The sequence below is a fragment of the Olea europaea genome, chromosome 16 (genome assembly GCF_002742605.1).
Source record: "Olea europaea var. sylvestris chromosome 16, O_europaea_v1, whole genome shotgun sequence".
Taxonomy (NCBI): Eukaryota; Viridiplantae; Streptophyta; class Magnoliopsida; order Lamiales; family Oleaceae; genus Olea; species Olea europaea.
In genome coordinates, this window is record NC_036252.1 from 19151244 (window position 1) to 19175723 (window position 24480).

Below are 24480 nucleotides of genomic sequence, written 5' to 3' on the forward strand. Positions count from 1 at the left end.
ATGTGAAATTTCCTAAACCATAAAGACAATAGGCCTGAAAATACCATCAAAGTTAGCAGTGTAACAGCAGACAAGTATATTAACCTGTTACATTTGTGCTCGTAGGGCACTGCACACACACGACAAAGGTTCAGCGCTCATTTTTGCTATTCTCATCAAGCACCCTGCACACAAGCAAACATCGATCCCAAGACGAATATTTAATCCACCAGCCAAATGGAGGAGCAATTGCAAGTATAACATTGCGTCTTATGCCTAAGCCCCCGCTATCCCTTTCTTGCTTCTAGTCTCGAGTTTTAAGCCAATCGGGAAGAGCACGAGGAATGGTTCACTTTTTAATGGCATATCGGTATATTGAACCACGCTTGAGAATATTAAGAATGGAAATATGGAATATTATTGTTCAATACCCTATTTAACGCATAAAACCCAACATACAAATGGTTAATAACTTAAACAATGGCAAATTGACAAATTCTTCGTTATTTTGTTATGTATTTTTCATTCATAAAAGAACTTGGTTTATTCACTTTTTCAACAACTTCTGCATAATGCTGCACTGCAAACCTGTAGTAGAAAAGTTATGAAAATTTATGTCTTTTTCTCTGTTTTCTAGTGTGTATTTTTTATTAATATGTTAAATTCACAAGTGAAGTTTCCATTGGAAATCCTGTAATGGGCTTGGTATCCTTATCTTCAGTAAAACCCAGAAATAAATGAAAGAAACAATACCAACTCATTTGGTTCCATCAATGATTTAAACCAAATAGGACCAATAACAGTTTCAATACACGAACTGATTCAACTTATAACAGTTACATCCAGTGATATAACTTTGCATCTCAAAATCCAGTGCTAAAGAGTGTATCAAAGAAATGCATAACATACACAGCTCGATTCATTTGCCTTTCGCTGTGTTAAAGAAAAAAATAAAACCGGTTTGAACAAGTTTGAAAATCAATAGATTGGTGCATGCAATCACTTTAGTGACTAATTTTTTACATGAAATTATGGAGACTAACTTTATTGAAGGAGAGGCTTAATACACTTTTTGATGTAAGAATCCAGCACACCAGTTGAATATAACAATTTTCAGCTACGATTTAATAGCAAAAAAATAGTGGAATTTGGGATCAAACTTTTATTCTTTTGCGCATATGCACTCTACAAAAAATATAGCTTCAACAGTGGAAATGTATCTATTTATAACAATTATTGTGCTGGTAATGTTTCTATTGTTTAAAAAACTATTACTGGTGGACATATGCATCGAGTAGATGTAATATTTCGTTAGTAAATATATGTAAAATTTAAAAATTGATTTTGTCGGTAAAAACATACCCTATGCCAACAGAAACTGTCCTCCGATAATTTTCCACCAATCCAGGTCACATTTTTAATAGTGTGGGTGGGGTTTTTGTGTTTAGGGGTGTGAACTGTGAAAGGCTCTTATTAATTTATTGTTAACAAAGAGGAGCGTTTCTCTATCACCTGTCTCTTATCACTACTATATATATATATATCAATAAGCCAAAGAAGATTAAAATTCATGTGGTCATTTTGTGCCAGCCCAGGAACTCTCTTCATCCAGAAATTGGGGAGAATTCTCAGGCTTTTGTCCTCCTCCACCTCAACCAAAATTCCTAGTTTCATATCCACCAAAAACAAGAAAGAACGAGAGAGACGAAAAATTCATTATCAAGTTTGAAATTTAAGCCGAAAAAAGACAACCAATACTTTATTAAAGTTTCATAGTATATAGTATTTATCTGATGTCAAATATGACAGGTGATGAGGGGAGTTTTTCCTCGGGAAACACCGGAGAAATTCAACATCCACAAGAAAAACCACAAAATTCGATAGTTTCTAATGCTACTACGAATAGCAATGACTCCAGCTCCCAGCAGCCGCCTACTAGGAAGAAACGAAACTTACCCGGCAATCCAGGCAATTTTAGCAACTGATAATTCTTATTGAGTTTATATCTTTACGCTATCAATCTCTTTGTTTATTAATGAACTAGACGGAGTAACATAAAAGGGTTCACGTAGTCGACCCCAAAATTTATTGAGTTCTAAATTTATTTTATAACTATGGTCTGCATAAGTATGTTTGTAGAAGTGCATTTGTTCATAGAATACGGAAGGGTTTAGGAGCTTACCAGTTTTGTAGATTCAGTTCAACAGATCTTTTGGATTAAAAAAGAAATAAATTGTAAAGGGTCCAATAATTGAATTCAGAATTTCAATAATTGATCTACACTGTGCATGATTGCACCTTTCTTTATCTTGTGAGATCACGGATGTCCTATTCACTTAATTTATTTATTCATTCGTAAAGTCATATATTGTAATAATTTTTTGTTTCAACACATATATGCTAGATTTGTCTTGCCGGATGATCGCTAACGAAACTATGAATTTTTGTCTTTATATTGTAAAGATCCGACAGCAGAAGTTATTGCACTGTCACCAACAACCCTTATGGCGACAAACAGATTTCTGTGTGAAATTTGTAACAAAGGATTCCAAAGGGATCAAAATCTTCAATTGCATAGAAGGGGTCATAATCTTCCTTGGAAATTAAGGCAAAGAACAAATACCGAGATAAAAAAACGCGTTTATGTATGCCCGGAGCCATCTTGTGTGCACCATAATCCGGCTCGAGCATTGGGAGACCTTACGGGAATCAAGAAGCATTATAGCCGAAAACATGGAGAGAAGAAATGGAAATGCGACAAGTGCTCGAAGAAATACGCTGTGCAATCTGACTGGAAAGCTCACCAAAAAACTTGTGGAACAAGGGAGTACAAATGCGATTGTGGGACCATATTCTCTAGGTTCATATCTCATTACTTATGAATTGATCTACAATTTGTGATGTTATTGTTCGACCATATGAAGTGTGATCTTATCGTACACTTATTTAGAAATCTTAAGACACCCTAATACTCCTACCTATCTAGGATTTTATGGGATCACCTTTTTCGTAATGAAAACTTGCTGCAATGAGTGGACATAGAGTTCATATAAAGGGTATATAATCTATAACATAAATGGCATTCCGAAGTGATATATTAATCTACTAATAAGTCGAATTTCGGATCAAGAAATGTGAAAATGAGTTTACTTCTACAAGAATGGGGTGTTCCGAGGTGTGAAGTATAGAAACTTTTGTACATTTTTTTCCCCATATAATATCAGTATCTGATACATATATTTTGTGCATGCAGGAGGGACAGTTTTATAACACACAGAGCATTCTGTGATGCACTGGCTGAAGAGAACAATAAAGCGAACCAAAACCTATTGAGTACAATGGGGCCTAATTTACAAGGCCAAATGCCTGAACTCATTTCAACTATGCCTATTAACAGCAACGCAAATACACCTATCGGATTATCTGATTTCAACAATCCACTGAAATCATTTCCTCCAGATCTTGTCCCAATCCCATTCAAGCCCATGAACATTGGCGGCGGAATGTTTTTGAGCAATTCCAGCTCCCTCTTTGGTAGCCCGAGAAGCATTCAGTCTTCGTCATCAGGCCTTCAGCTAAGCTCGAGTTCTAGTCCATCGGGTTATAACTACCAGCAAGATGGGAAAAGCGGTCCTGGTCAGATCTCAGGCTCGGCCCACATGTCTGCCACGGCCTTGTTGCAAAAGGCAGCCCAAATGGGTGCAACTGCAAGCAATAGTATCAATTCTCCAATGATGCAAAAGAGCTTTGTTAGTAGTATGGCCGGTCCTGATCAAGTTTCGGGGACAAGGCCTTCGTCCAATGTGCACCAAAGCAACTCGTATGACAACTTCCAAATGCAAAACGAACAATCAGCATTCGCAGGAATCAATGGAGGAGGATATTCTAGCCAGCTTATGCACAAGAGCCCGCAAGAGGTGTCTGACTTATTTGACTCCTCCAAGACTGGTGGCTCAGCCGTGAGTGACATGATGATGTACGGTGGAATGTTGATGAACAACGAATTAAATTCTGGATTCTTAAAGAATGCTATGGAACAAGAGGACAGTGAAAATTCTGGGCCTGTCCGGGGAAGAAATGTCGTGGGGATGAATTCTTCCGGCCCGTCCAGGCTAGGGGGCAACGATGTGATGACAGTGGATTTCCTAGGTGTCGGTGGATCGAGGCCTCAAAATATGCATCAACAGAGATTGGATTTGGAGGCTATAAACCAACAGAGAATGCAAGTAGTGAACCCTTTTCAACAGTTCTCTCATAGGGATTCTGCCATGGAAAAGCCCTTATGGGATGATGTGTGAGATATTGCAATGTAGGAATCAAACATTTATGTTACAAAACAATGTCGGATAGTACAATGAGAAGACATCTAATGAAATCTCACAGTGTCTTAAAATCAACCTCATCGTTAGACACTGGATTTCATGTTGAATTTTAACTTAGCCTTCTATTGCTAATCCAATGAAAAAACTTGATTATTGAGTTGAAGAACAGCACTACATTTGCTTATTCCTTAAAAGTTCATGATCATGAATTTTACAACAAAGTCTCGTTCTTAATGAGTGGTGACAAACGAGGCTCGATTCAAAAAAGCCCGAGCCAAGTCTACTTAAAGCTTATGAGCCAAGTCTACTTAAAGCTCGTTTGTATGAGCCAAGGCTCGGGCCATGCCTCAAATTTGAGATTTAACCCGACCTCGGGCTAGCTGGCAAGCCGCACGAGCCCAAATATGTATCTGCCCACATATGGGGTCGTGTGGCTCACTTTAAACCACTTGCATAATCAATTTTTTTAGTTTGTAAATTAGTAACCACTCAGTTTGTAAAATTCAACTACTTGTATAATTAATTTTGTAGTTTTCAAATTAATTTGATAGTTTATAAATTATCGATCAATTTTTCATATATTCAAATTAATTTGATAATTTTGATAGTTTATAAATTAACCACTTGGATGAGCCCAACCCAAGCTCTGCTCGAGCTCCTTTTACTTTTTTCTTTTTTTCTTTTTTTCCTTTTTTTTTTTTTGTGATAATCGATATGGGAAACGGGTAAAACATAAAACATGTAAACAAATCCAAGGCAAATATACAAAAACCAAAGAGAGCTTGAGTTGCTATCGCCTTAAAACTCCGCGAAAAGTCAAGTACAGCTATTTATAGTTCTACTAAGTCATAATGATCTGCCTGATGCTCCATGATTTCAACTTAAACATGAAAGGGCTTATCAACTCCCCTCCTGGTTCAGTTCACCGCTGGAGATCTGGTATTTGATGCCCAAGTCGCAGCTGAATGGAGATGTGTACAGTTTTAGGTACCAATTCTGAAATCATTTTTTCTGCCTCTTCTGCAATCTTCACGGCCTCGCTGATTTTTTATCACCCGTAGAAAGATTAACTTTGGAATGAACTACTGAACTTGAAAACTAGAAAAGGAACATTATAAGAGACGTCGATATGTCTTACCTAATTAACATGTCTGGGGGCATGGAGACCTCGATTTGAAGGAAAATCTGCCCTTGCAACACATGGCGTGTTATGCGCTCAACCACCATTTTCTGAAACCATAAAAAAAGCGCATAATGTTAGAGCAAGTTCGAGGGTATACAGAAACAGGTTTTCTCGAGTTCAGGCATGCTGAGTGCCGACTTTACAAATGAACTGTCAATTTTGTTTTTCTTCAATATTATGCTGACTTATACCGAGGTAAAAGTAGTTTAAAGCCTATGTTACATTGACCTTCCTACAAAGGAAGAAGTCACCATGTCAGACACTCAACACTTGTATACGAGGTATTGAGGAACCTTACAGGTGATAGATATGAAGTTTTAAGATTGATCTCAATTTTGAGGAATCTAATTCTAAATAAACAGAGCTTCATTATTGGGTCCAAAGCTTTCAAAGACATTAAAAAGACCGAAAGCTACAACATTTGTCAAAATTTACAATAAAATTCGACGACTGGAGATGAGGTCGTGGATCTCTCCAGATTAAGATAAACCCCTATGCAGATCTCATGATGAATCAAAGAAACAACAGATAGGTGCTTGAAATTTGAAATAAAAAGAAAAAAAAAATACCTCCGAAAAATAATATGATATAATATTGGAAACAGTATCTTCAACATCTGTTTGCTCCAACTCCACAGTACTGATCTGGTGATCTGCACTCATATTTCCTTGATGATTGGTTAAACTGGATGGAATCTCAGAAGTCGAAGGCTCTACAAGACAATATGATGAGTAAGTTGGTTTTTGTTTTACCAGTACATTAACCTTAACCTGTCAATGTTTCAGGTGCTAACCTAGCCAAAGTAATTTGTTCTTTTGGTTAAAAAAAGAAGAAAATATAAATGACAGATATAGCCAACCAAGTGCATGCAATCCCTCAATAATTTGAAATGCTTCAGCTCAAAGTATTGATGGAAATACTGAACCCTACTTTTTTTTTTTTCATTTACAAATGAAACCTAGTACCCTAGAACTGAATAAAAAAATCAAACTAAGAATAAATATTCTGTATGGTTTCGATATTTTTATCATGCAATCCTGTATTCGTCTTCTGTTTAAAAGTTGCTTTTTCCTCCTTAAATGAGACACCAAGCCTAAAATATCTCTGCATGTTGCCAATAAAAGATGGCTATAAGGAACCAAGTTTCTCACCTATGTGTATGAACACTTCAGCTATCTCAGGATGGGACTGCTGAAGTTGACAACGAACATTATGCTCAACATCATGTGCGGCACTAACACTGGAAAAGGGATCTACCTACACGGAGAAAGCATTTGCTGTAGCAACACTAGATTACATATTAAAGGGTACCACGTCAGCATTCTAAACATTTTTTTCTTTTTTCAGTAATTGACAACAATTTACTATTCACATTACATTATGCAAAAGCAGGAGAAATAATGAACCTCAATGTCTACATCAACATACAGAGATGAACCAGCTTTCCTTCCTCTCAGGTGACTATATCCCTACAAGTCCCAACGGAGATAATTAGATCAAATCAAAATGACAATTAACAATTTTTTTACAGAAAGAAAATGTGAAAATATCCACGCAAAAGTTTCTGGCAAAGCACGGACTTGAAAGCACTAGTGATAGAGGATTTCAGTTAACATGCGATCAAACTATTGAAATTTAGCAAAAGGTAAGTTGGAGAAGAAAAGAAAGAACCGAAAACTTAGAAACATGTCCATAGGATGTTGGTTCCTCATATGACTGTTATTCATAATGAATACTCGACTCTCTTATCTTAATCATTAATCAAATCGGCATAAAAAACCGAGGGTCAAAATCAGCCTTTCTGATTCACCAATAAACGAATTTTTAAGGAACAATTAATTGCAGCTCCCCGATCAAACCCAAAACCCTCTCCATATTACAGTACTTTGGAAGCAGGACTAGATTGCTAGATTTCACCAGATTTCTGTAGGAGCCAAAAGAAAAAGAGTTGGTTACTTAAATGGTTAATTGAACGCTAAAGAAAACTGGTCATTGATTCAGAATAGCCCACTTCCGTTTTCTCATGAGGAATGCTTATGGAGCCAGTTAACCATTAAAACATCTTTATGCTCCTCTAACTTCAAATTGATAAACTGGATGCAACAAAAAGGTTGACGGAATCAACGAACAATACACACAAAAGCAAGAGTATTAAGCCCAAAATATGAAGTCTACCGAATGTTGGCAAGGGAATGAACATGAAATCAGCAAGTTATATAAACCAGGACACTAGCATGACAAAGCCTGATGGTTTAACACAGTAATTGTCACAAACACCACTTGTCGACTCAAAATAAGGATCGCTTTGCAAAAAGTAAATCCTTCGTAAAGATCAGTAGAAACTCTCTAAAGCTCTCCATCAAAATATTCCAAGAGAATTTCTACCAATTGCTGAATGATCAAATAAATCTGTGCCTTCTATTTGAGGAGGTAATGTATATCAATAGACTAGGGAGCTCATTTGTAACCAGCCGAGTTTTTTTTTCATATTTTGCTTATCTAATTTTTTTTCCATTTTTTGGAATTACCTAATTTTTTTTTTTCTTTTGTCCAAGACTTGTAAGAATATTTCAAGTGAGAAACAAATGTATATTACGACAGTCTAAAACACATGGTAGGAATGAACCTCCACCGATGTATTCTATATAAATAAAGCAACGTTTTTCGTAGCCTTGAAAAGCATATGGCTATAAATAAATTAAAACTCCTGTTGCCAGGTCAAAATCCCTATTTGGTGATGACACCACATCAGCATGATTTCCAACAACAGGCATCACATTACCCCCATTAAATATCCCATGTGCTTTAAATCTAATTTCATTTTCTTGTATGCAGATAGGAAAAAAAAAACATGTTGAGATCAAAATATGAAATTCAGGGTAACATGAAGAATTTAAAGACAAATATCTTGTAAATAAACAAACTTCATATTAAGTCAAAACAAGTAATTAGGGAAATTAAATACAGTATACATTAAAAAAAATGCGAAAGAAAATAAATATACACAGGTTGAAATTGACTTACTTTGACTCCCTCAACTCCTAGAATTGTTTTCTTAAAAGGTTCAAGTTGTTGTGATGGAACAGCAGCATCCACCAATTCCAAGATACTAAAATTAGAAATTGTCAAAATGGAAGAGAGCAATGTTATAACTCTAACTTTGGCAAACGCTAATTGTATTTCCAAAGAATCAAAGGGATCTCAAACTAATCCATTTGATAAAAATAATGTTTACTCAATAGTAAGAATATGACAAAATTATACCTTTGGTAACCAGTTTCGAGTCCAGCTTTTAAGATCATTCCTGAAACGACAAGTCCAGCAAGAGGATCCAGGAATCTCACCCCAAGAAAAGATCCACCTAATCTCGCAATTCACAATGAATATCGTCAATAATGATAGAAAATCCCAACAACGTCAGATGATGAGCAAGTTAATAATGAAATAAATAATTATAAAAGATAAAAACTAGAAATATTAGCCTAAAATTTCGCAAAGAAGCCTAGAAATAAAGAAAACAAAATGTCAACAACTAGAAAAAAGGCTCGTACATCATTCAAAGAGGCCTATATGCCTCACAATGACATGTCTAGGAGAATAAGAGGATAACAGACATTCTTCGACCACCTGGCTTCTGAAACTAAAATCTCTCAAATTCTCAAATAGAAATACACTTCAGCTGACAAACATTTAGAAACAAAAATATGCTAACAGGTTTGCACAGCCATGAGTACCAAACAACTCCTCATAAGTAACATATTGAAAACAACATTAAATGCCACTTAGGAAGAAAAGTAAAAACAAAAACCAAAGTAAAATTTCAAAGCCACATTAGTCAAAGAGAAATATTTACCAACCCCTATGAGAGCAACTACTGATGAAATTGCATCAGCGCGGTGATGCCAAGCGTTGGCTTTCATAAGACCACTGCCCGTCCTTTCCCCTGCCCTTTTTGTTATCCAATATAACCTGGTAAAAGAAAAAAATATTCAGATTTCTTAAATGTAATAGATAACCAGGAACCTCAACTTGTCTATCCACATCTTAAATGGTACAGGCAAAATGTATAAGTCAATACAGCAACATGGAAGGTAATATATATATATATACACACGATAAAGGAGCATGCTATATTTATTAAATGCAATCGAGAACCTGGGATATCTACTTGTCTATCAGTATCTTACATGATTTACCACTAAATGAGTAATAAAATTTTAATTGATATCCAATCCTATAATCATCAATTAATAAATCAAGGATGACATGTTCTAATGAGACGCAACCCGGAAAGCAGCTATCAAGTGTTGGAAAATTCCTCATCAATAAACTATTGTTCCTACTCGCGGAGGAAAGAAAAGAGATAAATACGTGTTAGTCCTAATTCCATACTCATGACAAATAATTGTTGTAGTCAATGTTCTTCCTGATTTTCTGGAATTTCCATGCCATTTCAGCATGTAAGAATCCATGGATAAACTCTTTGGCCAATTTGTGTTGTTTCATGATATCAAAAGAAGTAGAATTTGTAAATGAATAAAATAACGTAGCAAGAAAACTCTCTACTTTATCACTACATCAAATAAGCACTTGCTATGGGTCTGTCAGGCACACTCTAGTCTGCAAAATATATGTGTGCCTAAAAGAAGCACAATTCATATCCAAACAAATTTGAATGGTTATAACAAAAAGAAAAATGAAAAGAAAGTCAAATCAAGAGTAAGGATTATCGATGCACCAACTCTACTTCAAACTTTCTTCCATTTAACTTAGTCCCAACAGAAGCAAAAATAAGTCTTGGCCATAAGTTTCTCCATAATTCTTTATTCTCTCGAATCAAAAGTTAATAAAAGCTAAGATCCTGCTTAAAGTCTATTTATTGCCTCCTCCCATCCTCTCATATGTCAGTTGAAAAATAATAGTGAAACATATAAAAGTCATCCAATTTCCATTCTTTATGGTAGCAAATTTGATATATTTTTTTCTGGGCATAACAACCAACTTCTAGAAGTCCTCATTTTAATTATCATTAGCAAATATTGAAGTCACCACTTCACCTGAATATATCAATGTTTAGAAATTATAAGCCAAAATCCATCTGTTAAGTGAACATACAAGAGTTGACATGACAAATAATACACAAGATGTTAGATGGAAATTCACATGAGAGTGTGTCCAAATCATATAGGCATGTTATGTTTGCAAAGGAGCTAAAACTAACAATATCACATAAAATTAACAGTAACATGACTTGCAGACCCTTCTTTAACAGCTATGGATACTATAGTCATGTTCAAAGCCAGAACTGGGTGTTCCATGTCAATTCCATGGTGATGTCCACCGTGGTGGTGGCCGTGCACATGGTCATGAGCTGAGGACTGATTAACTATCTCAGGAGCAACAGACCATATTTCCTGCAGATAAAGTATAATTACTTTATGAAAAAGAAATAAAACATGATTAAATCAACCATGCATCCACATTCAACAATTTACATCATCTCTAATGCTAATATTTTACAATATTTCCAACCCAACATAAAGAACCCTTTTCCCTGAGAATTGAGAACTAACCTATAATTGACTCAAGTTTACAAACAATTTATAAATGATCAAGCCACGTTTAATCCACATATTTCAAGGATTCATCAGTACTACCCATTTATTCACCACTCATTTGTCTACAGGTATTTTAAACCATTTATAAATACTTCCCAAACAAGCTTTTAGAAACTTACAGCTAGGATGTCCAAAGCATGCCATGCAATGCCTCCAGCTGTAGCCAAAAGCATAGTAGAAATTCCAAGAGCTCCTAATGTCTCAAATTTACCATGTCCTGAAAAACAAAGAGCAATGCCCATTGTAAGAGACAGTAATATGAATCGTACGGAAAATTTAAATATGTCGATGAACCTAGGGAAAAAAATTTCTTCAGCACTGTGTAGAAACCATTTATGCTTTATAAGATAGAATCTGCCAATTAGCATTTCAATCATAGACTCTATAAATTAAACAATGACTAATGATATATGTCTAGAAAACATCTTAGAATGAATCTGGATTAGAAATTAGAAACAGGAGGAAACTGAGAATAAGTGACCATTGATGCTGGAAATGAGTCAGAAAATTCCAAGCACAAGGATAGGAATTACAAAAAGGGTGAACAAAATTTTCCTATCAATATCAAATTCAGTCAATTCTTGAGAAGAAAAAACATATCTAACAAGAATAACTATTTCAACCTCACACTTTGTAAGCAACTACCAAGCCGAATGCCTTCAGTGTTTAATAAAAGTGTAGCATATCAAGATCTTCATCAAGGGAAAGAGATTCATGTTAACTTGATAGTTTATATAAGCAGAATCACAGTCATGCAGAACAGTATTTGGAGAAGTGTGTTAAGAATTCTCTGATCAATGCAGTTGATAGAAGCTGTATGACCCTATGACTAATATGAGTATATAGAAAGATGAAGTGGTGGTGGTGATGATGATGATGATGTTATACAATAACAAATTGATTTAGTTACCCCAAAAAAAAAATAAATAAATAAATAAAATAAAAACACAAGCAATAAATTTCAAAAATGAACAGAGTAGCGCGTAGATACGGATCATAAGTGACCATATGGATGCTCTTTGTCCTTCGGTGCGCTGGCAGCTCTGAAGGACAACAATGCCACCCCACTCAAAACCTACACCATCAGACTCGTACAATTAACTAAACAAAAATGAAAGAATAAAAACACGAAACTTTCAAGTAATTTAGTGTAATGCTAATAATAAAAAAATATTGTTATTTAAACTCTACTTATACCACATCGGAGACTGAATGAGCCGCATCAGCAATAATAGCAGTGCTACCGGAAAGATAACCGGTCAAGGCTTTACCAGTGGCCAAGCCGACATCAGCAGCTAGGCCAAGCCGGAAAATCTTCTCCCCCTCCTTGCCGGAGCTGAGATCCTGGTGGTGATCGTGCTGGCGGTGGGAATGGCCTATATGCCACCGTTTGTGAACCTTGAAATTCGGGTTGTCGTTAGAATTTCCATATAACTCAGAATTGAGAGCAAGAAGTGCAGCAGTGGGAGTGTTTAAAATCTTGTAAGAGTAAGACGATGACACTCTGGAGACTTTTTGAATTGGATGGAAATTGATCAAGAATCTAAATCCCATCTTAAACTTCTTCAGCAAAAAGTTAACCTGATTCAAGATTTCTGTATTGGCGAGGTGAACTGTGAGAATTTTGATTTGGGATGTTAAAGACAGGAACCAGCGTTTCCTTCAAGCAAATCCTGGGTTCTTGCTCAAAAAGGTTTTTTAATTTTTAAATATTTTTTCCTATTTCAAAAAGAAATTTTAAAAAATAAAATAATTATATAACTGTTGCAAACGAATTAATAACATAATTTCTTTAATTTTCTACATTTATCGAACAATTAAAATTTATAATTTATAATCATTACAATTTTAGAGAAAATAATCAATGTGAGAATCATTAAAGATTGATTTTTATTCTATTTTATTTTATTTCCTTCTTAAAACATATATCTAATATTCATTAAACGTATAAGTTGATGGTCCAGAAAACTTCAGATGAAGTAAAGCTTTATTTGATTCTCATTCTTTCCAAAATACATATTTCTCTCTTTTCTTCTCAACCACACATTATTCATTAAAATAATATTACACGTAAATAAAAAACTTTTTCTTATTTTTCAACTACGCATTTTATATAAATCCACTATTCTAAAATTTATTTTTTTCATAAAAATGGGGCTCAAATACCAATTTGTGTAGCTCATTTTGAACATTTACCAGTTAAAAGCTGTCGAAGAAGTTTTACAGAACCAAGAAAAGTTGAATGTAAAACACAATAATTTATCCAAATCGAGAACAAAAATATCCATAGTTCTCTGAAAAAAACCCACCAATTCTATAATTTGCTGACATTAGGCCCATATACCCCATCCACACCAAAAACTTAGAACATTACTATCAGCACAGGCTATCTCCTCCCACCGTGCCATCCTCTGTTTCTACCTCGACCATGGTCCTGATAGCCTGATGGCTGCACCGGATTCTGCAGCATTGCCCTTTCGGTTCTATAACCATGTCTCGAGTTCATTATTGGTTGGGGTTGATTCGGGCCCACGACATATTCATGAGACCTCACTGGACTATTTTCCGGGCTCCACGTCTCAAACTTAGGTGCCTGCTCTAAGTGATTTCTCTCAGAAGCCTGCAGAGGTCCTCTGGTGTAAGCATTATAATAATTTGATCGTGCGATTTCCCGATGATGGGGTTCAGGCCCGTAAGAAATTTGTCTTTCAGTTGATGTTGACATAACTGAACCCGGCAATGGCTGAGCATTACCTAAGGTAGAATTAGCTAAATTATTTCCGTTTATCATCATTTCCGAGGCTAATTTTGTGTTGGCCGAAGTTAAGTTTAGGTGCCATTGTTGAGAAGCTGTTTGAAAAGATGATACCGGTGGTACCACTTGGTGTTGGTGGACCACCTGCTGAACTGCTGCAGACGATTGAGGTGCCAAGACAAGGTTGGCCGGAATCTCTCGATAATTTAAGCTGGTTGTTGGAAGTGTGTGCGCATTACCATTTGTTACTGCGTGCTGCCGTGAAAATGGATTTCTTAAAAAATCAGGCTTCAATCCACCCTGCAAACATCAAAAGTCGAGAAAAGAAAACAAAAAATACCATGAATCAGTAGTCGCCTTCAACAAAAGAACAATGAAAGTAAAGGAATTGTAAAGAGTTAATGATCAAATTGTGAACTATATCTAGTTGTTGTCTTCGACTTTTGCTGTATTGATCCCTATCCGTTGTTTCTTTTCTATTTTTTTTTTTCCCTTCCTTCTTTACGGGATTCAAAATTTCGTAGGTTCAATGGGAAAAGAAGGAAAACAAAGAACATTTTCAGCTTCAGTGTTCACGTATATAGCCCGTCCCATCCTCCAAGACCTCCAAAGTTTGCAAGTCAAACCAGAACACAGACGTGAACACCACAAGGTTGCGGAGAAAACTGAAACAATTCCATATATATTCAACAAAGTTGTATACAATATGTGCTTGAATTTACGCACCGTTCCAGGATCGCTGGAGGGAGTTGGGGATGGAAGAGATACTTCAACCTTATTATCAGCTTTTGTGCCTAGGGCAGCTAAACTACTCGAAGAGTTCACTCCATTCGCTTTTATCATATCAAGCAGCTTAACAGTCTCGCCACTTGATAATTGACCACCCTGGCCAGATGTCAGGGCGAAAACCAACTGCGGATTTTTAAGCAATTCAGCAAGCAACTGAAGATCGGGTTCAGGCATACCGATCCCACCAACATTCTGTGACGATGTAGAGGCAACAGTTGCTGCCACTTCTTGGCTTTCCACTGGTGCTTCTAATGGTTCAACATCAGGCATTTGCTCAATGGGTATTTCTGGGGTCAGCAGATCATCAAAGTCCATCTCCCCATCCCAAGGTTCCCTCGGGTCTGGGGGAATTTCCTGAATTCTCCTGTAAACAACTTCCCTCTCTCGCCGCGCTCTGTTTTTCTGCACTTCAACTTCCTTGCTACTTTCACCAGTGCCAACGTGCCAAGAATCACTAATATTGATTTCTGCATGAAAGAAAAAACAAAAGGAAATACTGAATACCAGAGGCAAAGGCTCAGATCCAATATCAATGCGCCTTACGCTAAAACAGGAAACAGATCACATTATGATGCTTTACATACTAATTTTAGAAAGATTTTGCTTCTCAGAATGTCAATCTCATTCACGATTGAGTTTATTGCTGCATCATATATTTACATATACGAAATATGTCGTGACATACAATCTTTTCCATTCAAATTAAAATTTTGAGCTTGTAATTATAAAATCTCCGTAACATCAAGAAGCAAAAATTTTAGATCATTTGCAAGACTCAAAATTTTCTCTAACTATAGCAGTTTACATAATCAGTTCATTTGCAAGATACCAACAAATCTCTCCCAAGATCACCTGTTTATTGATCCCAGATTCCATATTTGAAAAGATTGAGGTAAGATTGAATTGAATTAGTAATTGAGTTCTCCATTTCAAAAGCAGGGCCATGTTCTTTTGTCAATTTCCCCTTAATAACACTTTTCTTTTAACCTGAACAATTCCATTTAGATCCCAAACTCAAATTCAGGATCCACATGACATAAACAGTAGTAAAATTTGCATCTGCCAAAAGTGCAGTTAAATCAAGTATTTGAACCCCGTTGCATCTCTTCACGATTAATTAGCAGGCAATAGAAGAACATTAGACTCGTTAAAAGCGATTGTTAGTAATTTGGTTATTAAATGAATGATTGCTGACTCTCGAATTAGTAGAGAGCGTACTTCCCACGTGACATCTGCACGCACCTTAACCCAAACTAACGGGCATCAAAGAGTCGAAAAATAGAATTGTGCCTTGTAACCCTCACATACTATTTGCATCAATTAAAAAAAAAAAAAGAAAAAAAAGAAGAAGAAACGGTGCATTAAGATACGATCCCCAAAAATCAATATTTAAGGATATGGAGTTGTCCCGGAGGAATGGGACATCTAAACAAGCAAAACCATAAATTTATTGGTCATTCTTGTACACACCCCTTTGCTTTCCATTCTCTCTAATTTATCATCGATCGACTTTATTAAAGTTAAAAAGCAGTACTCAGCAAGGTTAAAAATTGTCCACCTAACAGCACAAGGTATATCATATGGCAATGCATTGCTAAACCAATTTTAGCTCCATCAACACCATATCCAGGCAATTGTTCTTTCAAGCAATTAATTGACACGGTTAATTCAAGAACATCGATTGCAAATGAACAACAAGTAAAGGTTATTAGCTCTCTTAACTTCATGATATGAGACAGGTCACCTATACAAATGAAGCCATCAGCATTGAGAGGCAGAAATTAACATAACCCAATAATTTGATGAATCTCCGGGAAAAAGAAGCAATATAGGACAAACTTCAAACTGAGAGTTCTTTAAATGCAAGATTTCCTCCTCTCAGACACAGCCAGCAGATGCAGCAAGTGATCCAAAAGAAAGTTCTTAATAATACTGATGGTGTTGTTATTTAGGCATAAGTTCATCTTATTTAGTACGTCACTCTGTAGCATGGACACTCTAACTAGAATAGCATATTCGTGTTCGACATGTGTCGGACTCGTGTCGATTCCGACATCCTTTGAACACTCTACAATAATCATTTTTCTTTCTTACTATAGCTATTAGTAAATAACAAATAAGTACTCATATTTAAGAGATTTCAACAAGAAAAATCAATAAGTATGAAAATAAATTTATACTATATAAATGAAGAACTTTAAAGAATTTAATTAACATGTCGACGACGTGTTGTGTCGGTACTTTTTTGAAAGATCATGAGTCGACGTATTCGACACGTATCGTGTTGGACACACGTATCCATATCGGTGCATCATAGGTACGTCACCCAAATTTCCTTGCTAATAATCCATTTATCAACTCGCTTTATATCGTTGAACAGCCATGGTCAGTTTTGCAAATGATTTGGGAATAGGGAAAGGGAGAAAGTCATCAAATTTATTTTGAAATAGGCGAGCAAAGGATATGGGGGCAAGGTATAGTAGCAGAACATAATTAACCTTCCAGACATTTTTAACACACTAAAGATGTGTTATTGAACTTTGGGAACCCTAACCATGAAAACGGCAAATATTATCTGCCAGGTGCTACTTAGGCAATAAAAATGATCAGATGAAAATAAAAAGAAGAAAACAAAATATATGTAAATTTACCTGGAGGTGTCTGCCATGGGATCTGCACATTCTTACAATTTTTCCTAGGAGGATCCAAATTCAAATTCCCTGTGACATCTCGAGGAGTTTCCTGCTGAGTAGCCACTTTGGAGGAAGCTATATCAAGTTTATTCTGTTCCTCTAGTTTAGGGCGAACAAAAGCATTGGGTACTGAAGGACTAGCCTGTGAAGAGATAATTTTTTTCTGACTTTCATCGGGAGATGTAATACTTTTGCCGTATTTATTCTGTATGAATTGAGCACGTATTTTCGCTTTTTGTATATCATCAGCAGAAAGTGGGCGGCTTTGAGTTGCAGGAACAGATTTTGCAACCTGAGGGCTGCTCCTTATACCTGTTCTTTGGACTGGCTGCTCCACCATCTGAACTTTTCTGCGCTTTTGTGCTTCTGTTACTAATTAAGGCAGTCAAAGTACAGGCTTATCCATACAAATCCATAACAGAGGGAGAGAAGATAATCCAAATCACTTCCTAGTCAGATGTCTGCAAAAATTATCTTTTGATTTCACTTTGTGAAGTTGGAAGAAATCACGAAGTTCTATGTAATGGCAGGCTTATCCATACAAATCCATAACAGAGGGAGAGAATAATCCAAATCTCTTTCTAGTCAGATGTCTGCAAAAATTATCTTTTGATTTCACTTCATGTAGTTGGAAGAAAACTTGTCAGGAAGTTCTAATTACTACTCAAAATTATCTTTTGATTTCACTTCGTGTAGTTGGAAGAAAACATTTCAGGAAGTTCTAATTGCTACTCTTCTGTAAACCAAAATACAAAGAATACTAGCCATTGTTATTTGTTTGCCCTCTACCAAAACTCAGCAAGAGGGTTATTCTGGTTCACTTCTCTTCCTGCACTTTTGGAAGCCTAGCTTCAATATTTCTTATGTATGAATGGAGGAAGATACCATACCTAAGAATTTTGTGGTCATTATTAAAGAAAACTAATAATAATAAATAAATAAAACCATTATCTCATCTCGAAGCAAGACAACCTCAAGATCAAGCTGTAGTTTTTTTACTAAATTTTTCACGGACAGGAGTTTAATTCATCAGCTTATTGATTGTATGATAATTTGCCAAACATTTCATACGGTATTGTGTACGAAGGGATAAGGTTACACAAGTGAGCTTATTGTAATGTCACATATTCAGTAGTTACAGTTATTCTTTCGAGGGAAGGCTCAGAATTTAGCTCAAGGAAACGCATCATTTGCACTTAATGCAAATAAAAATAAAGGCAAAAACACAAGCATATCTTTCATTTACCTTATAAAAACATTTCGGCCGTACAATTTTCAACATTTACCACCCCACCCCCCCGAAGCAAAAATAGATTCAGAAAAGCCAGGGCAAAAACAAGAAACCGGTTTCTCCAGTTGTCATTGATTCAGCAGTCACTGAATAGACCAAGGATTTAACTTTCATCAAATAGACTACTTCCTAAATCAAAATTTTTAGCACTTATATTGATAAGGATCATCATCATTCATATTGCTGGCCATTTCCATTCTACAAGTTTGAACTATGTTGCTATACATTTGAAATGACAAGCCATTTCTGACCTTAAATTTAGCAAACGTTGTAGCATTAATTTTAACTCGCTCATAGCATGGGTATAGTTGTGTGACCCCTGATAAAGCCTATTTTAGTGTAGCACCCAGGTTCAGCCCTTGCATAATTGAACTTCATTAGTTTACACACTGACCATTTAAGGAATACTAAAAGCTTTCAATCGCCAAAAGAAGTCATGGTAAGCTAGAAGAATCAACGTAAAAGTAACAAATAATAGCAAGTGCTCAGAGATTTAATGCCAATGAAGGAATTACTGAGTGAAAGAAATAGAAAAAACGTTGAAATTCCCATATAGAAACCTATATTAGTTCTCTGACTAGTTCAAGGGCGAATAGAAGGATACGTATTGATAGAACTCCTCGCCTTTTGTTAGAGTCATCTGTTGATGCAGTGATCATTTTCAGTGGCTGAGAAGGTTTGACCTTCCTGGAAAAGGATTCCGCGCTTAAAATGTCTCCAACAATCAAATTTGGCAAACAACTTTATGGAAACAAAGAAGTGTCACATACCTTAAGTTGTGTTGATTTTCAAAGGGTATTAGAGCATTGCCCTGTAAGTTTAGAGTGTTTAGAAAGCATTCTCTGCAACACTAGTTATGAGTTGAGCAAATAACACAGCAGCCTCAAATAACTTACGAAGTCGTTAACTTTTGAATCTCTTGCTTCATCGCCCAAAACTTCTTCAATACTGCATAAAATTACAATTTAGTTGTCAGAATACAAATAAAACTAATTGCAGGAAACATAAAAAAAAAAAGAAATAATCAGCTTACCTCTGCTTCAGTAGCATCTCATCCTGTGCATCAGCAGCCAAATTCATCCCATTGCGTTTCTTCAAAGCCTGGCTCTTTGCAAAAGCCTTGCTCCACCTAGCTAATAGCATTCTTGCCCTGTTTGAGATGTCTGATCTTCAAATCAGAAAAATGAGAAAAACTAGCGAAGGAATGTAAAAACTAAGCATCAATGGATGCGAACAGTGTGTTTTAGTGTAATAACAAACACAGCCCTTGTTTGGCACATGTTTATAATTTGTCTATAATCAGTCAAAATAGTTTTTATCCACATTTCATGGTACCCACTTATCGACCGTCATTTCTATCTATTTATAATGTAAATCAATTATATACAACTTCCAACCACGCTTAAAATTGCACCATAATACATTAGAAAAAACATCGAGTGTGTTGAGTCGACATATAAATGAGATATTTCCTAGATAGTTTCAATATAATCATGCAAACAAGAGGAACCAAAAAATTATTCATTGTTGACCAGACTGTAAGTGAATATTTGGGTCTACGAATCTCATTTTACTCTCTGAAACGATAATTAAACAATATCAACCAATCAGGAATGTTTCCTTATTTCCAGTTAAGAAGAGACACACTGCGAAGGAGCAATTATACAAGCAAAAGAACACACCTGATTTCCTATAAAACCGCAGTTTATTAACACCTTGTAATATTGCTGACATGTGTACAGGGAGGGCCTTCATCAGTGGCAAGTGACAAAGTACCTAAAAATTGAAAATTAACTTTTAAAACTATTGAAAGATATTTGAGCAAAGCATGCAGTAAAACAACATTATGAACGCTGAAGACCTTGAGAACAACATTAAGAACACTCGTTTGTTCTTCTGAAGCTGCTTGACTTAGCCATGTCGCTAAAATCATCACGCCGCCATTAGTTAAGAACCTGTAATTACATAAGATACTATATGGTTAGAGGCTTCCAGAATTCTAATTTTAGAGCATGTTTGGTACAGATTTTAATCTAAGTCAAAGTCAAATAATCAATATTAACCACATTTTTCATAAATCCCACAGCTTTTCAATCACACATTTCAAAAACTTTTATCACAATCTAGTAAAAAATCTAATTCTAATCCTTACCAAACATACACTTAAATTGTTCCCCTTATAAAAGAAAGTTACAATTACCAATTTAGCACTGAAGGATTTTGTATTTGCAGGATCCACTCCATCAATTTAACCTGCCCTGAGAACAATTCTTCTTTCCTCATTAAACTAAATATATTTTCTACGAAATATCTATCCGAGTTGTCCACGTGAGAAAGGACCTCATCCTGTACTGAGCTAGAAGGCCCTTCCTCAATATTCATAGGAACCACACTGTGTATTGGGACAGGTTCATTAGGTATATTGGGATTCGATGTTGACAGGACCTCATCGTGAATCTCATTGCAGGCAGTGGATCTGTTTGCCTTCTCTCTTGACAATGTGACAAATTTCCTCACTCGTGATCGTTTATTATTAAAGAAGTCCCTAACCTACAAAAGAAATAAGAAGATAATTCAGCCAGTGCCTGAAATAAACAAAAGCAGAATTTCACCTTCGAAAAAATTATTACATGCAAATGCATCCTGCTCATCAGGTATTGCCATCTACGAGTTACAATATCCACCTTCTAAAAGTCACTTTAAAATGTCAAGAATTTCAAGATCTCGAACTTCTTCTCACATTGTATGAAAAAACAACATATTTGTTCATGTACACCAAAATTTTAGGTATGCTACTCTGTTAATTAACCTTTAAATAACTAGAATTATCTATTCTGTATAACAATTTAAAGAGTGTGGGATCTTAGAAATTTCCATCTAAACGTTGGTATAGATAAGAAGGAATGAATTATTTTGGCTCGTTCATATTCCATCCATGTATATATAAATACAATAGACTTCCTTTTCTGTCTATATTTCCTGTCATTCCACATTTATTGGGCTTGGTGTTTTAGATTCGACTGCTGAACTTTCACTGATCATCAAAATGTTCACATCGCATTAATTTGTAAAGCATCGCCATCAATCTTGAGATAGTTAGCACCATAGCCTCTAGGGTTTAATTTAATAACCATAATCGTGCAACCCGGTTTCCAGATTTCTCATAGATCATTGGTGAGTCGCTTGAATGACTCCATCTTCGCATATATTTTTATACACATTGTTGTAACTGCTGCATACTTAGACGGATGGTTTTGGATTTTCTAAATATATTCTCGGATTGATGTTCACCATAAGTGAAAGAGTTAGGGATTTTTCACTGGTCTTTCTGTACAATACATAGATGAATGATAAAGTGCAATGTGTAGTTCTCAATGCCTTGAATTTTTTTTCCCTTTTTTTGACAAGTTTTCAATAATGAAACTTATATTACCAACAATTTCTCCTGCTCCTCAAAAGCCCACTAGAATGGAGTTAATGCTCCCATACACATAAAGCATGAGTAATTAAAACAGGTGAATGATTTGAAATTCCACCTGCTTTTAGAACTGACAAAGCACGGCACAGACTGGAATTCTTTGTCTTCTATTTGAAGAAATTATTGCATGCATATGCATCCTGCTCATCAAGCAACATGCAGTACTATCTCCAAGTTTCAATTTCCAACTTTCAACAAAAACTAAAATTTCAATTTTAAAATAGTTTAGGCACGTAAAGAATTTCTGGATCTTGAATTACTATGTATATTAAGTGAAAATTTTCGGTGTCATATTCTATTAATTAACCTTCGAATAAATAGAATTATTGACCATGCATCAGATTTAAAGCTCATGGCTATCTTAGAAATTTGAGATAAATAACAGCACCTCTTAGTTTGCTTAAAAACGAGAAACAAACAAATTATTTCCGACTGTCCATCCAGATATAGTTTGAGTACTAGATTTCCATTTCAGTCTCCAATTCCCCATATACAGGGCTTGGTGTTGCAAAGTCAACAGCTAAATTTTCCCTGATCATCAATCTGTTCGCATCACGTTAATTCATAACGTGTCACCATCAATCTTGAGACTCTTTGCACTATAGCATCCTAGGGTTTTGTAACCATCATGACAAACTGTTCCAGATTTCTCATAATACATGACATGCTGGCACGATTTCCATGTATTCATATATTTTTACAAGCATACATTTTGCCACGACTATTGTATACAAATTTTCTGAATCTATTCTCCTATTGATGTTCTCGATAAATGAAAGTCAAAGTCAGCAGCTGAATTTTCACTGATCATCAATCTGTTTGCATCACGTTTATTCATAACATGTCACCATCAATCTTGAGACTGTTTGCAACATAGCCCCCTAGGGTTTTGTAACCATCGTGACACATTGTTCCAGATTTCTCATACTACGTGACATGCTTGCACGATCCATGTTTGTATATATTTTTACAAGCATATCGTAGAAAGTCATACAATATGGAAATTATAATTTATTTAGATTGTTATTTTTGGTTAATTGGCAGGTTGATTTATTTCCTTAGGTGATTATAGTTTCCTTTTCCAATTTGTATTGTATAGTATAAATAGGAGGTATAGGGTTGTGTTTTGTAGAATTGTGGAATAAAAATTTCAATATTCCAATTCCGTTTTCATGGTATCAGAGCGTAGGTTCCTCTAACCTAGCAAAACAATGGCAGAGTCGACGACCTCTGCCACTTCAGAATTCGAAACAGAAGTCAGCCCCCCAATCGGTTCAATTGGAGTAGAGAACTCCACCTTCCAACTCATGGTGGAAAAGTTAAATGGAAGGAACTACCGAGAGTGGGCCCAATCCATAAAATTAGTAATAGACGGAAAAGGAAAATTGGGGTATCTTACCGGCGAAACCAAGAAACCGACCGACGCCGTCTTGCTGCAGAAGTGGAAATCAGAAAACTCCATGGTGACGGCTTGGTTGGTAAATTCAATGAAACCGACCATCGGAAAAACATACCTCTTTCTCCCAACAGCAAAGGACGTCTGGGATGCAGTGAAGGAGACTTACTCCGATGTAGAAGACTCGTCGCACATATTTGAAATCAAATCCCGACTGTGGCAGACCCGGCAAGGCTCGAGAGACGTGACCGATTATTACATGGAAATGGTGAATCTTTGGCAGGAATTAGACCTTAGCGTCGAAGAGGAGTGGAAGTGTGCAGATGACTGCACACTGTACAGAAAGAAGGTAGAGAATGAGAGGGTGTTCGAGTTCCTTGCAGGCCTAAACCGAGAGCTGGATGATGTTAGAGGAAGAATCTTAGGCCGGCGACCGTTACCACCGACGCGCGAAGTGTTCGCCGAGGTTCGCCGGGAGGAAGCTCGTCGATCGGTGATGATGAAGGACGGGAATGGAGCTCCTCCAGAGATGTCGGCCCTAAATGTCAAAGGGAATGGGCCTCCAACTGTTAAGATAAATGGGCTACCGAATATTGGGCCTGGAGTGAATTTTTAAAAAAACAGTGGGCCGGAAAATAATGGGCCTCCAGGTAATGGGCTTTCAAGTGGAAATGGAACTTTGGGTTTTTTCTCAAAAGGGACTGCAAATGGGTCAACCCAAAAACAACGGGGACGACCATGGTGTGAGCATTGTCGCAAGCCGGGGCACAAAGAAGACACATGTTGGGAAATTCATGGAAAACCTACCGACTGGAAGCCAAGGCAAAATAATAGGAGCCGAGGATACCAAGCTGAAACAAAAATTCCTACTTCAAGCGGAGCATTCAATTCCGAACAAATGGAACAACTCTATCAAATATTTTCAAGCCTTCAAACATCTGGTCAGCCCTCTCCTAAAGGTCCCTCTAGTTCTCTC

The 24480-nt window shown here is 36.2% G+C and overlaps 3 protein-coding genes across 4 annotated transcripts in view; 1 reads left to right on the plus strand and 2 right to left on the minus strand.

The window, feature by feature from the left end:
- Positions 1–1545: 1545 nt before the first annotated feature.
- Positions 1546–4414, plus strand: LOC111412403 (protein indeterminate-domain 2-like). Its single transcript, XM_023043325.1, has 3 exons — positions 1546–1947; positions 2443–2839; positions 3233–4414. The coding sequence occupies exons 1-3, from the start codon at positions 1773–1775 to the stop codon at positions 4275–4277; spliced, it is 1617 nt and encodes a 538-aa protein (XP_022899093.1). The 5' UTR covers positions 1546–1772; the 3' UTR covers positions 4278–4414.
- Positions 4415–5041: 627 nt separating this feature from the next.
- LOC111412404 (metal tolerance protein 2) lies at positions 5042–12800 on the minus strand. Of its 2 annotated transcripts, none has more exons than XM_023043326.1 (12): positions 12300–12800; positions 12108–12177; positions 11222–11319; positions 10744–10898; positions 9338–9453; positions 8749–8845; positions 8509–8593; positions 6891–6953; positions 6636–6741; positions 6054–6196; positions 5440–5531; positions 5042–5341 (listed from the first exon to the last, which is right to left on the minus strand). In XM_023043326.1, exons 1-12 carry the CDS (start codon positions 12654–12656, stop codon positions 5224–5226), a joined length of 1500 nt encoding a protein of 499 aa, XP_022899094.1. In that variant the 5' UTR covers positions 12657–12800; the 3' UTR covers positions 5042–5223. The 2 variants fall into 2 exon arrangements, with proteins under 2 accessions (XP_022899094.1, XP_022899096.1); XM_023043328.1 differs by having other exon boundaries at positions 12094–12177; positions 12300–12371.
- A 460-nt stretch (positions 12801–13260) lies between these two features.
- The window catches only part of LOC111412405 (homeobox protein LUMINIDEPENDENS-like), a 15241-nt gene continuing 4021 nt past the window's right edge, over positions 13261–24480 (minus strand). The window contains exons 3-12 of the mRNA XM_023043329.1: positions 20831–21180; positions 20492–20585; positions 20313–20406; positions 19664–19793; positions 19527–19578; positions 19401–19441; positions 19235–19317; positions 17298–17705; positions 14584–15113; positions 13261–14157 (exon numbers count right to left, since the gene is read on the minus strand). Of these exons, the coding sequence (XP_022899097.1) occupies positions 13489–14157; positions 14584–15113; positions 17298–17705; positions 19235–19317; positions 19401–19441; positions 19527–19578; positions 19664–19793; positions 20313–20406; positions 20492–20585; positions 20831–21180 (2451 nt within the window). The 3' untranslated portion in view covers positions 13261–13488. The remainder of the gene's footprint in view (positions 14158–14583; positions 15114–17297; positions 17706–19234; positions 19318–19400; positions 19442–19526; positions 19579–19663; positions 19794–20312; positions 20407–20491; positions 20586–20830; positions 21181–24480) is intronic.

What these genes read in the sequence shown, in the direction of transcription:
- LOC111412404 (XM_023043326.1), bottom strand. Translation starts at nt 12,656, where the DNA reads ATGGGATTTAGATTCTTGATCAATTTCCATCCAATTCAAAAAGTCTCC. An exon ending in CTCGAAACTGGTTACCAAAG is followed by an intron (nt 8,594 to 8,748) that starts GTATAATTTTGT and finishes TTCTAATTTTAG; the next exon opens with TATCTTGGAATTGGTGGATG. An exon ending in TGAAGTGTTCATACACATAG is followed by an intron (nt 6,197 to 6,635) that starts GTGAGAAACTTG and finishes ATTGTCTTGTAG; the next exon opens with AGCCTTCGACTTCTGAGATT.
- LOC111412403 (XM_023043325.1), top strand. Translation starts at nt 1,773, where the DNA reads ATGTCAAATATGACAGGTGATGAGGGGAGTTTTTCCTCGGGAAACACC. An exon ending in AAACTTACCCGGCAATCCAG is followed by an intron (nt 1,948 to 2,442) that starts GCAATTTTAGCA and finishes TATATTGTAAAG; the next exon opens with ATCCGACAGCAGAAGTTATT. An exon ending in TGTGGGACCATATTCTCTAG is followed by an intron (nt 2,840 to 3,232) that starts GTTCATATCTCA and finishes TTGTGCATGCAG; the next exon opens with GAGGGACAGTTTTATAACAC.